The sequence below is a fragment of the Streptopelia decaocto genome (assembly GCF_964273445.1).
Source record: "Streptopelia decaocto genome assembly, chromosome: 12".
In the NCBI taxonomy this organism is placed as follows: domain Eukaryota; kingdom Metazoa; phylum Chordata; class Aves; order Columbiformes; family Columbidae; genus Streptopelia; species Streptopelia decaocto.
In genome coordinates this window covers 17,466,755-17,480,828 of record NC_138667.1, presented here as the reverse complement: position 1 = coordinate 17,480,828, position 14,074 = coordinate 17,466,755, and the positions used below count along the sequence as shown (strand labels likewise).

At 55.6% G+C, this 14,074-nt stretch overlaps 1 protein-coding gene across 1 annotated transcript; it reads right to left on the bottom strand.

Annotated features, from left to right (window-relative positions):
- Positions 1-785: 785 nt before the first annotated feature.
- LOC309445302 (uncharacterized protein) lies at positions 786-12,254 on the bottom strand (the record flags this gene model as incomplete). Its single annotated transcript, XM_082063932.1, has 2 exons — positions 8,008-12,254; positions 786-3,529 (listed from the first exon to the last, which is right to left on the bottom strand). Exons 1-2 carry the CDS (start codon positions 10,502-10,504, stop codon positions 786-788), a joined length of 5,241 nt encoding a protein of 1,746 aa, XP_081920058.1. The 5' UTR covers positions 10,505-12,254.
- Between the last annotated feature and the right edge of the window lie 1,820 nt (positions 12,255-14,074).

The window sequence follows — 14,074 nt, the reverse complement described above, 5'->3', positions numbered from 1 at the left end:
TGCTGATGATTACACCAATGACATCTACTGCATAGGAGAATTTGGTTGAGGGTTTGTTTTTTTTTTCTGTTGCTGAAATGAGAAATCCCAGGGATTTATAGAAGTACCGCTGCTGTGCAAATATTCAAAAAGCATCAAAAAAGGCCAGCATCCATCACACCAACCATCCAGCCAGGAACACAAGTTCACAAGCAGAGCGGGAAACAGAGCAGGAAAAACAACAACAACAACAAAGTAAAAGGAAATGCCATTTTCTCTCTCCTACCTTGGGTTCCATTCCTCTACCTGAGCACTTCTTGCTTCTACATATGTAATAACACAGTGGCAAAAAGAAATCAGTAAAAGTCCTTCTTGTCTACCTAGTCACCAACAGTAATAAAGCTGTAAATAGAGTCTAGAGGACTGTTACCACCACAGCCTGTGTGACTTGCACTCATTCAGCAAGCTCGGCTAGAAATGCCACACACCAGCAAGCAAGAGCCCCTTGAAAGCCCATGCGTGGCACCTCTCACCGCAGAACAGCAATATGTAGCCAAGATTCACAACTGCTGCTGGGTGCAACAATACCTTTCTTTAGTTCGCCCTCACAGCAAGAGCCCAAGGGTCCTGGCAAGGATGCCAGGGCAGATGAAACCGTCCCGTGACAATTCTTAAGCACCTGCTAAGCACCTACAGACCGGGGACCCGGGGGCTCAGCCTGGCTCCCACCACTGCCTGCCCATAGAACGGGAGAGAAGGGACACAGAGGGGAGAATGGCGAGTCGCGAGAGGAGAAAAAAGCAGAATCAGGCGTGGGGAAAGAGGTGAGAGGCAAAGCAGGGAGGGCCACTGACCGTGTCCAGGAGAGCGGGCGGCTCCGGCTGCGTCTCCTTCGCCGCGGGGCCGGGCGGCGGCGGGAAGTTGGGGCTGAAAACCATCAGGTCGCTCTTGCCCGCGCCGTCCGCCACGCATAGGCTCCGGCTCTGGCGCTGCGAGTACGACCAGCTCCCCACTTCGCTGGCGCACACCAGCGTCGCCGGCCCGGGCCCCGCCAGCACGCCCGCCCGCGGCGCCCAGCGCGACGCCCCGTACAGCACCACCGCCAGCAGGAACAGGCTCGACACCGCGCAGATGGCCACCACCAGCCACACGTTCGTCGTCGTCGCCGCCGCTCCCGGCGCTGCCGCGCCGCCCTCCGCCGGACGCAGCCCCGCCCCTGATGACGACGATGAGCCCGCGGCCGCCAGCGCCGCTTCGGCGCCCTCCACCAGCGACACGCTGAGCGTGGCCGTGGCCGAGCGCGCCGGCTCCCCGTGGTCCCGCACCACGATCACCAGCCTCTGCCGCGGGCCGTCCGCCTCGTCCAGCGCCCGCGCCGTGCTCACCTCGCCGCTGTACAGCCCCACGCGGAACGGGCCCTTCCCCCGCGGCTCCCACAGCTCGTAGCGCAGCCACGCGTTGTAGCCCGAGTCCGCGTCCACCGCGCGGATCTTCGCCACCACCTGTCCCGCCGGCGCCCCCCACGCCGCCCACGCCCACAGCGCCCCCGAGTCCGGCCCCGACGCCTCCTCGCCCGACACCCCGGGCCCCGGCCCGCCGCTTCCAGCCGGCAGCAGCGCCGGCGCGTTGTCGTTCTCGTCCACCACGAACAGCTGCACCGTGGCGTTGCCGCACAGCGGCGGCTCCCCCGCGTCCACCGCCCGCACCTCGAACTGCAGCACCTGCACCTCCTCGTAGTCCAACGGCTGCAGCGCCCACACACGCCCGCTCTCCGCGTCCACCGACACGTAGCTCGACGCCGGACGCCACCCCCCGCCCGCCGACGCGACACCGCCCACGCCGCCCTCCCACACCGAGTACCGCACGCGCCCGTTGGCCGCCTCGTCCGGGTCCCGCGCCCACACACGCGCCAGCTCCGCGCCCGCCGCGTTGTTCTCCCGCGCCAGCACCGTGTACACGGCCTGCGCGAACGCCGGCGCGTTGTCGTTCACGTCCGACACCGGCACCCGCAGCCCGCGACGCCCGCGCAGCGATGGCGACCCGCCGTCCTCCGCCCGCACCTCCACCTCGTACTCCGACACCCGCTCCCGGTCCAGCGCCTCCCGCAGCACCAGCGAGTACGACCCCGCGAACGTCGACACCAGCCCGAACGGCGCCGCCGGCCATACCGCGCAGCGCACACGACCGTTCGCCCCCGAGTCCCGGTCCGACACGCTCAGCAGCGCCACCACCGTCCCCACCGACGCGTCCTCCGGCACCGGCACCGACAGCGACGTCACCCACACCTCCGGCGCGTTGTCGTTCACGTCCAGCACTTCCACCACCACCTTGCAGTGACCCGACAAAGGTGGCGTCCCTCTATCTGTCCCTTCGATTTGTATCTCATATGAACGCACGTCTTCGAAATCCAGAGCGCCCGTGAGATGGATCTCCCCACTGTTCGGATTTAAAAGGAAAAGGTTTATTCCTTTTGGAGGAAAAATATTGCTCGCTGTAAACGTAATTTCGCCATTGATTCCCACGTCCGGATCCGTGGCGTTCACTCGCATCACGAGCGTCCCCTCTGCAGCGTTCTCCGGCAACTGCACTTTATACACGGTCTGGTTGAACTGGGGCGCGTTGTCGTTCGCGTCCAGCACCGAGATCACCAGTTCCATCGTGCCCGTCAGAGACGGCCGGCCCCCGTCACTTGCCGTCAGCACCAACCGGTGCGCAGGCAGCGACTCGCGGTCCAGTGCTTTCGTGAGCACCAGAAACAGGGATTCTCGGTATTCTTCAGCCCGCTGTAAATCCAAACCGAAATGCTCAGTAGGACTGAGTGTATAAGAGAGCTGTGCATTAACTCCGATATCTGCATCCGACGCGCCCTCCAGAGGGAAGCGAGACCCCGGCACCGTGGTTAATTCCGCGATGCTGAGGTTTCTCCGGGCGGTGGGGAAGACTGGGGCGTTGTCGTTGATGTCGGTGACCTCCAGCTCCACATGAAACACGCGCAGCGGCCGCTCCACCAGCACCTCCAGGCGCAGGGCGCACGGCGCGCTCTTCCCGCACAGCTCCTCCCGGTCCAGCCGCGAGCTCACCACCAGCGCCCCGCTCGCCCCGCTCACCTCCACGCTCGCCCGCCGGCCCTGCGACACCAGCCGCAGCCGCCGCGCCTCCGCCTCGCCCGCCTCCAGGCCCAGGTCCTGCGCCAGACGCCCCACCACCGTCCCGGCCTTGGCTTCCTCCGGCACCGAGTACCGCACCTGCCCGCCGACCAGCGCCCAGGCCGCCTGCAGCACCAGCACCCGCACCACGGGCCCCCACCACACGCACATCGCTACTGCTGCCGCCGCCGCCGCCACCCGCCCGGGCCCCGCAAGGCTCCCCGCCGCCGCCCGGACGCACCGGCTCTCCTGCCCGCCCCGCGCCGCCCCCCCGCGCTCACAGCCGGGCTCTCCGCCGCACCGGGGCGGAGCCGCCGAGCCACTCGGCCGCCGTTTCTGAGCCTGCAGCGACACCGTGTGCTGCTCCGCCGCCGCACACGCTCCCACCCACCATCGCAACCGCGCTGCTCAGCTCCTCTCTCAGCTCTCCCTTCCCGTCTCCTCTTTTTCTTATTTCTTCCCACTTTCATTTCTTTCTTCCTTGCTTGCTCACTGCTTGTTCGCATAGGTTCTTTTCCTTTCATCTTCTTTTCCTTGCTTTCTCTTTACTACTTTTAAATATTATTTTTCTACTCTTTTTCCTTCTTCTCTTCCTGCTTTCTTTCATCCGTTTTCTCTCCTTTCTTCTTCTCTTTCTTTCCATACCGTTACCTAGTCTATACTCCCTTTTCCTTCATCCATCCTTGTCTCCACCCTTACCACATCTCGCAGCTCACCCATGCCCGTTGCCGCCGTAGCGGAGACCGTCAAAAGACGGAGGCATCAGCACTTACTAGGGGACATCAGCGCACAAAGCGGTACCGTAACCGAGGCGGAGGCAGTTAGGAACCAGCTCTGTTCGGCATCTAGAGATAAAGTTGGTGCGTTCTAATACTCTTCTTTACAGGTTCTTCCTTTTTTTAAATCATCGTTGTCATCTTCCTTCCTTAGTTAGTTTCTTGCCTTATGTCGTCCTTCCTTGTTTTATTATTTCTTTTTCCTTCTTCTTTCTTTCCTTCTTTCTCTCCCTCACGACCTTTTCATATACAGTAAAGCATAGCTACATGCTAGTATTTCATTTATCGCTTCTTCTTTTCTTTATCTTCTTTCTCTCTATTGCTTGCTTCGTACGTGTTTCCATGTATTTCTATCATTCCCTCCTTCCTTCTCTTCGCTGTCCCCTTACTCCTTCTCTTACCTCTTCACTTCTCCCCTTTACCAGTATGTTTCTTGCATGTCTTTATCACACTCGACATGGAACACGGAGATGCCCTCAGGCAAGAGGTCTTTCCTCTTCCTCACGACTTTTCATCAAGCCTTACACGCTGTCACTTAGTGCCGAGCATGTCAACGTCCTCAACTCCATTAACCATGCAGAGGTAACATCAGTGCATGCTGCTAATCTCCTCTATCATCCCTTCCTTCTCCTTTCTTTCTCCCATCCTTCCATTTTCCTGGCATAGATCCTTTCCTTTCCTTTCCTTTCCTTTCCTTTCCTTTCCTTTCCTTTCCTTTCCTTTCCTTTCCTTTCCTTTCCTTTCCTTTCCTTTCCTTTCCTTTCCTTTCCTTTCCTTTCCTTTCCTTTCCTTTCCTTTTTCATTTTCCTCTCTTTTTCTTTTGACCTCTCTTTTTCTTTTGACCTCTTTTCTTTTTTTCTCTTCCTTCCCTCTTTCCTCCTTCTATTCTTTCTCTTCCATTTTCACTCTGGGTCCAGCCTGCAATATTCTCATGTCCCGTTTGCTTCTGCTTCTGTCCTTATCTCTTCTTTTGTTGTTCACGTTGACAAAAATATTTTCCACACGACTACATCACACTGGCCATGAAGCATGGAAATGGCAAGAATTCTCATTCCCCTTCCATTCCACCTTCCATGTCTCCAGAAAGGAGTAACCTTCCAGTTTATGCAGGACACAGACTGCACGTTCACATCACCCCACCTCTCCTCTGGAGTAAAACCACACTCTTCTGCCTCCAGTACACTCGACGACCCAGCACATAACAAAGCAAGGCAATCCACTGGCAAAGAACAGCTCTGCCACATCGAAACAGAATGCATCATGCTCGGAAACACAAGACCAAGACGCAGGTATTTGGACACCTCTACAAACAGGCACCAATGAGTCCAAACAATGCAGGGGACTCTCTCATTTACCAACTCCAACCCACCACAACCCAGCACAACAATGCTCCATAAAGGCTGAAAATGCACAGGGCAACCACAGCTCCCAAGCTCTCTTCATGTACCTCAATGAAGAGTTGTGCTTCTGGTCTCATTTTCCACCTGAATGCTAAAATCAAGCTCTTGCTTTCCCTTTCAGGCAGGCATGCAATGCAGGAACAACACACCAAGAGCCTCAGTATCCAGGAGCAGTAGTCCCCACGGAATACCTCTCCATCAGCATGAGCCATCTGTCACACAGCCAAATGCCACCAAGGTAACACGTTTTCACTGAGAACCCCTTGACACCCAACACATCCACTCTGAAAACTCACTGGGGTCCCTCCTCTATCCATAATTGCTGCCACCAGCTCACACTGCGCCTGTAAGCAACAGGAAGGGAACGAGAGCAGGCAGTGGTGCTTTGCTGCTCCAAAGCTACAGGTATTACCATCCAGGCAACATTCCAATGATAAAAAATAACGATTCCATGACTGAATAAGAGCAAAACACATCTGTTTCTCAAACACACCTTCCTTAAATACCATAGTCTTACCTGTAGCAGCACTGGTTGCTTCTTCAGAAAAAGAAACATTTTCAGGACAGAAGAATTGCTTCTAAGGGACATTTTCGCTTAACATTTATGTAGAACCTCAACAGAAAGAACTCAAACACCCTGCAAAAGCCTCAAAATTACTGGACAGTGTGCAGTGCTCTCTTATGCGCTTATATCACAGGGCAAGCAGAAGGGAGACCTGAAAGCTAAGGATATTCTCTCAACTTCAACCTCAGTTCAGGAGAGTGGAAAAGCCATCCCCCACACTGATGCCAGTTGGTCCAAAACTCTGCAACCAGACAGCTGTGAAAATTCTGACATCTGCATCTCACACACTGTTGCAAACACAATGCCACTGTGAGATAAGAAAAACCATAAGGGTGGGAGATTTTGCTGAGAGAAGAAAACTGAAAGAACCCATTCCATGCATATCAAAGTGCAAGGTTTGCCAACCTCTTAAATGTGGAGAGCACTTCTTCCCTTGCCTAGCAGGGGAAATGAGAAGAGACGTGACCAAGTTTAGAGAAGTCAAAGTGATCCGCATTACAAGAAACTTCTGTTTGACCAACAGCATACCATGTTCAGGAGAAAATTATGAAAGGAGCCTATGGCAGATGAATTCACATCACAGAGGAACACTGTGGAAGATAAAAGGATGCAAGGATTTGCAGAACTTGTGGAAGTCTGAGTGGTGTGTCGGAAAGCAGCACCGTGTGCTGGGAATCTTCTCAAGGTTCTCTACTAGCATCCTCTAACTGACGCAATGGGAAATATTTCCATCTAAGCAGAAATTATCCAGTACTTCTGCAGTGACGCAGACTGTGTTCTACCCAGCATCTCCATTTCCCGCAGGCAACACCCTTCCCCACTCAGGCAACACTCTTCCCCACTCTTCCCCATTCATAGTGACACATGCCCAGGCCCTACCTGGTGTCACTCAGAGCATCACTGCCACAATACCCAGACCTTGCTCTACCACAAGAACATGTCCCAACCCCAATCCCCACTCTGAGCATGACCTAGGCCTCTGCTCATCCTCACCTTCCCTCGTGATCAGCACAAAGAACATACAAATGGATGCAAAGATATTCACTGTCTGGCAGACTCTTCCCAGGTGACTGAGCTTCACCCTGAGAATACTTTGTGTCTTCTCAACAGTCTCAGATGGAAACACCATAGCACTGCATGTTAGAGTTCTTCTTACAGATTCTGTGAGTAAAGTTGTGACAGCTCAAATCCCAGTCTGCACAGATTTTATTATTTAAAAAGAACACACCAAATGTCAAGATGCAAGTGCATACACAGTATCAACTGGGTGGGGAAATTTGTACTACAGAGAACCAGAGCCAGGCTGCTCTGCAGGGCTTGGCACGTACATGCACACATCAGAACAAGCCATGTGTAACAGGACACAGTATTTCTACTGAGGACAGCTGTACAAGTGCACAAGTAGGGGAAGTCAGGAGCACAAAGATCACACCTTAAAAATCCCTTAAATGCCCTTAAAAATCCTGCCTGAAGAGGAGGAAGAAACCATCATGGCGCGATAAATGGCTCTGGAACCTCCTGTACATGATCACCATTATGCAAGGACAGCAGACTGAAGCACTATCCTCCCACGATGCCTCTCCCAAAACCAGATGGAAAAGGTCCATCAGACAGTATTCATCTCTCTGCATCTCATCCCCCTTAATAACACATTGGCTACGGCAAGCAGGCAGCAGCACAAGGGACTGTCTCTGGTAGGAGATATTCATAACTTCAAAGAAAATTGAAAGCATTTCAATAGCACACACTATCTCATGATCAGAAAGACCTTCAACACTAGATCCATAGAGTCTAGTAATGGATCCTGGGCAAGAAGACCTTGTACAAACTTGCCTCATGCTTTCCTCCATTCACCACGCAGAAATTTGTGTTCTTAAGACAAGCAGATTATCTCCTCTTCTCATCGTATGACACGGCCTATGGTGTTCCCAAGGATTTCCAGCTACCTTAAACAAGTATCCCGTTCACATCCTTAAGCACCTGCCGACCACCCACTACCCACGAGCAACGGGGCTCACCCCGGCTCCCATCACCGCTTGCCCAGGGAATGAGAGAGAAGGGACACGGAGGGAAGAAGAACGAGAGAGTCGAGAAAGGCTAGAGAGGAAACAGGGAGTCAAGGAAGGGGCGAGAGGCGAGACAGGGAGGGCCACTGACCGTGTCCAGGAGAGCGGGCGGCTCCGGCTGCGTCTCCTTCGCCGCGGGGCCGGGCGGCGGCGGGAAGTTGGGGCTGAAAACCATCAGGTCGCTCTTGCCCGCGCCGTCCGCCACGCACAGGCTCCGGCTCTGGCGCTGCGAGTACGACCAGCTCCCCACTTCGCTGGCGCACACCAGCGTCGCCGGCCCGGGCCCCGCCAGCACGCCCGCCCGCGGCGCCCAGCGCGACGCCCCGTACAGCACCACCGCCAGCAGGAACAGGCTCGACACCGCGCAGATGGCCACCACCAGCCACACGTTCGTCGTCGCCGCCGCTCCTGGCGCTGCCGCGCCGCCCTCCGCGCCCGCCCCCGCACGCAGCCCCGACCCCGCCCCGGATGACAACGACGAGCCCGCGGCCGCCAGCGCCGCCTCGGTGCCCTCCACCAGCGACACGCTGAGCGTGGCCGTGGCCGAGCGCGCCGGCTCCCCGTGGTCCCGCACCACGATCACCAGCCTCTGCCGCGGACCGTCCGCCTCCTCCAGCGCCCGCGCCGTGCTCACCTCGCCGCTGTACAGCCCCACGCGGAACGGGCCCTTCCCCCGCGGCTCCCACAGTTCGTAGCGCAGCCACGCGTTGTAGCCCGAGTCCGCGTCCACCGCGCGGATCTTCGCCACCACCTGCCCCGCCGGCGCCCCCCACGCCGCCCACGCCCACAGCGCCCCCGAGACCGAACCCGGCCCCGACGCCGCCTCGCCCGACACCCCGGGCCCTGGCCCGCCGCTTCCAGCCGGCAGCAGCGTCGGCGCGTTGTCGTTCTCGTCCACCACGAACAGCTGCACCGTGGCGTTGCCGCACAGCGGCGGCTCCCCCGCGTCCACCGCCCGCACCTCGAACTGCAGCACCTGCACCTCCTCGTAGTCCAACGGCTGCAGCGCCCACACACGCCCGCTCTCCGCGTCCACCGACACGTAGCTCGACGCCGGACGCCACCCCCCGCCCGCCGACGCGCCCCCGCCCACGCCGCCCTCCCACACCGAGTACCGCACGCGCCCGTTGGCCGCCTCGTCCGGGTCCCGCGCCCACACACGCGCCAGCTCCGCGCCCGCCGCGTTGTTCTCCCGCGCCAGCACCGTGTACACGGCCTGCGCGAACGCCGGCGCGTTGTCGTTCACGTCCGACACCGGCACCCGCAGCCCGCGACGCCCGCGCAGCGACGGCGACCCGCCGTCCTCCGCCCGCACCTCCACCTCGTACTCCGACACCCGCTCCCGGTCCAGCGCCTCCCGCAGCACCAGCGAGTACGACCCCGCGAACGTCGACACCAGCCCGAACGGCGCCGCCGGCCACACCGCGCAGCGCACACGACCGTTCGCCCCCGAGTCCCGGTCCGACACGCTCAGCAGCGCCACCACCGTCCCCACCGACGCGTCCTCCGGCACCGGCACCGACAGCGACGTCACCCACACCTCCGGCGCATTGTCGTTCACGTCCAGCACTTCCACCAACACCTTGCAGTGACCAGACAGCGGGAGCGTCCCCTTATCTGTCGCCTTAAGTTGTAGGTCGTAGAAAGCGACCGTTTCAAAATCCAGGGCGCCCGTTAGTCTGATCTCCCCGCTTTCTGGATCAATGCTGAATATATCTGAGGCAGAAGAAGGTACAACAGTAACGACTTCATAAGTAATTTCTCCATTTGCTCCTTCGTCCAGATCGGTTGCATTTACCTGGATCACCAGTTTCCCCTTTAAGGCATCTTCGGGTAAGAGCACGTTGTACACGGTCTGGTTGAACTCGGGCGCGTTGTCGTTCGCATCCAGCACCGAGATCACCAGCTCCATCATGCCCGTCAGAGACGGCCGGCCCCCGTCACTCGCCGTCAGCACCAACCGGTGCACAGGCAGCATCTCACGGTCCAGCGCTTTCGTGAGCACAAGAAAGAGGGATTTACTACGTGAGTTAGTGTTTTCTTCCTCTACTTTGAAATGTTCGCTGGGGCTGAGTGTATAGAAGAGCTGCGCGTTGGCTCCGATATCTGCATCCGATGCGCCCTCAAGCGGGAACCGAGACCCCGGCAGTGTCGTGAATTCCGCGATGCTAAGGTTTCTCCGGGCGGCTGGGAAGAGCGGGGCGTTGTCGTTGATGTCGGTGACCTCCAGCTCCACGTGGAACACGCGCAGCGGCCGCTCCACCAGCACCTCCAGGCGCAGGGCGCACGGCGCGCTCTTCCCGCACAGCTCCTCCCGGTCCAGCCGCGAGCTCACCACCAGCGCCCCGCTCGCCCCGCTCACCTCCACGCTCGCCCGCCGGCCCTGCGACACCAGCCGCAGCCGCCGCGCCTCCGCCTCGCCCGCCTCCAGGCCCAGGTCCTGCGCCAGACGCCCCACCACCGTCCCGGCCTTGGCTTCCTCCGGCACCGAGTACCGCACCTGCCCGCCGACCAGCGCCCAGGCCGCCTGCAGCACCAGCACCCGCACCACGGGCCCCCACCACACGCACATCGCTGCTGCCGCCGCCACTGCCCGGGCCCCGCACGGCTCCCCGCCGCCGCCCGAATGCACCGGCTCTCCTGCCCGCCCCGCGCCGCCCCCCCGCGCTCACAGCCGGGCTCTCCGCCGCACCGGGGCGGAGCCGCCGAGCCGCTCGGCCGCCGTTTCTGAGCCTGCAGCGACACCGTGTGTTACGCCGCTGCCCCCGCACACTCTCCCATCGACGCTTATCTCTTTTTTCGTTTCTCTCGTTTTCCTTTTCTTATGACTTTTTCTCCTGTTCGCTCTTTGTTGTCTTCCTTTTTTCTCTTTCTTCCTTTTCTCTCTTCATTCTTCTGAGCCTTCTCTTTCTTCTTGTCCTTCTTTTTCGTTGTCCGTTTCCCTCCTTTGCTCTTTACCCCCGCCTCCGGCGCCGGGGCGCAGACCGTTAAAGAACGACCCATCAGCGCTAATTACGGGACATTAGCTCCGGATGGCGGTACTCTAACCGAGGCGGAGGCTGTCAGTGACCAGCTTCCTTCGGCACCTAGAGGTAAGGTCGCTGCGTTCTGATAATCTCGTGTATTTTTCTTTCCCTCCTGCCTTCTCTGCTTTCTCCTCTCTTCCTTATCCTCCCCTCCTTTTCTTTTCTTCCTTCTTTGCCTCTTTTCTCCTTTACCAAGATGTTTTATATATGACTACATCACTCTCGCTGGGAAGAACAGACATGCCCTCGTTACTCTTCCTCAACATGCCTCATGAAGCCTTGCACAATGTCTCTGAGTACCAAGGGTGCCGAGGTCCTCAAATCTATTCAGCATGGAGAGATATTGTCCGTGCATGCTGGTAATCGCCTGTATCATTCGTTTCTTCATTCGTTTGTTGGTCCTTTCTTTCTTTGATTACCCTTTCTCATTTCTTGTTTCATTTTTCCTTACATAGATTCCTTCCTTTCCTGCTTCATTTCTCCTCCGTTCCATCTTTTTTTCGCTTTGGTTCTCCCTTCATTTTATCTTTCCTCTTTCCTCCTTCTGTTCCTTTTCTTCCTTTTTCTTTCCTGGTCTGGCCTTCCATATCCTCTCTCTCTTTCTCTTCTGCTTATATGCTTGTTTCTTCTTTCCCGTATTTACCAAAGGATTTTCCACATGTCTAATACCATACTTACCATAAAGCATGAACACGCCCTTCAGCAAGAGCTCTCATTCCCATTCCCTTACTCCTCCCATGCCTCCAGCTGGGCGACAACCTTCTTCCATTCATCCAGTCCAATCAAGACAGACAGACTGCCCCTCCACCTTGCCTACTGGAAGAAGACCACCTCCACCCACCCGAGGACCCAGCAAATAACAGAGAAAGGCAATCATGTGGCAGAGGACAGCTCTGCTACATCAGAACAGGATCCACCACCCTCAGAAACACAAGCCCAGGACCCAGGTACTTGGACATCTGTGCAAAAAGTCTCCAATTAGTCCAAACAATGCAGGGGAGTCTCTCATTCAAGAAATCAAACCCATCACAATGCAGCCAAACAACACTCCATGAAGGATGCAAATGCACAGGGCAACCACAGCTCCCAAGCACCGTTCACGTGTCTCGATGGATGGCTGTTCTTCTGGTCTCATATTCCACATGCACAATGAAAAGCCAAGTTCTTCCTTTCATTTTAAGGCAAACATGCATTGCATAAACACAGCAAGAACCTCGGCATCAAAATAACACCACATTTTCACTAAGAACATCCCCTCGACACCAAAGACATGTACTCCACAAACACACTGGGGTCCCTTCACCATCCGTGCTTGCTGCCACCAGCTCATGCTGTGCCTGGAAGTAGCAGGAAAGGAAGAAGAGCAGGCAGTGGTGCTTTGCTGCTCCAAACCTACAGGCATCACAATTCAGGCAACATTCTGTCGATCCATCATGAAGATACCAGAACTGAATGGGAACAAAAATACACCTGTCTCTCAAACACACCTTTTTAAATTATCATTGACTTACCTGTAGCATCACTGGTTGCTTTTTCAGAATTAGAAACATTCTCAGGACAGAAGAATTGTTTGTAAGAGACTTTTTCCCTTAACAATTTTGAGGAACCTCAATGGAAAAAAATTACTCATGTTCTGCAAATGTCTCAGGATCACCGGACAGTGCGCAGTGCTCCCTTCTGCACTTCCACCACAGGGGAAGGAGAAGGGAGACCTGAATGCCAAGGATATCCTCTCGGTGTCAACCTCACCTCAGGAGAGCCAAAAAGCCATCCCCCACACTAATGTCAAATGGCTCAAAGCTCTGCAAGCAGACAGCTGTGAAAATTCTGCCATCCACAACTCATACACTGTTACCAAGGCATTGCCAATGTGAGGGAAAAAACAAAAGGGTGGGAGTTTTTGCCAAGAAAAGAAAACTAAAGAACCCCGTTCCACTGTACTGAAACAAAAGGCTTGCCACCATCTTCAATGTGGAGAGCACTTCTTCCCCTGCCTCGCATGAAAGATGAGGGTCAAGACCACTGACAAGGAGGGCTTTAGAGAACTCAAAGTGATCCACATTTCAAAAACCTTCTGTTTCACCAAAAACATACCAGATTAAGGAGCAAATTATGAATAGAGCCTGTGGCAGATGTCTTCACATCACACAGGAATACCATGGAGGACAAAAGGGTGCAAGGATGTGCAGAACTTCTGGAGGTCCTGAAAGGACCCCAAGCAAGAAGCTCTGCATCAGGCCTCTTCTCAGTGTTTTCTACTGGCATCCTCTATGACATGCCATGGGAAATGAGATCTCCAGCTAAGCAGACACTATTCAGTGCCTTCCCAGTGAGAAAGACTATCTTCTACCCAGAATCTCCATTTCCTTTGAGCAACACTCTTCCCCACTCACAGTGACACATGACCAGACCCTTCTTGTTGCCACTCGGAGCATCACGGCCATACTACCCAGACCTTGCTCCACCACAGGAACATGCCCCAGCTCTAAACCCCACTCTGACCATGGCCCAGGCCTTTGCATATCCTCACCTTCCCTTGTGATCGGCACAAAGAACATATGGATGGATGAAAAAACACTCATGGTCTGACAGACTCATCCAAGATGCCTGAACTTTGCCCTAAATACTTTGTGCCTTCTCATCAATTTCAGCACATTAAAGTTTTTAAAGGTTCTGTGATTTGAGCTCTGAGAGGTCTGATACCAGACCACATGGATTTATTATTTAAAAGAACCACACCAAATAACGAAATGCAAGTGCACTCACAATTCCAACTGTGTGGGAAAATGTGTGCCATAGAAAACCAGAGCTGGGCTGCTCTGCAGGGTTTGGCATATGCCTGTGCATATCAGAGTGAGTTAATACTGACAAATGGACACACCATCTCTCCAGAGCCACCTGCACAAGTGTATTAGTAAGGGAAGTTGAGTGCACAAAGGTCACACACTCCTCCTTACTTATCCTTACAAAATCTACCTTTAAAGGATGAAGGAACCATCATGGCAACATCAACGCCTGCAGAAGCTTCTCTAGATGCCAACCATGACACAAGTACAACAAGTTGAAGCACTACCTGTGCACAACACCTTTCCCAAAACAGCACTGAAAATGTTCAT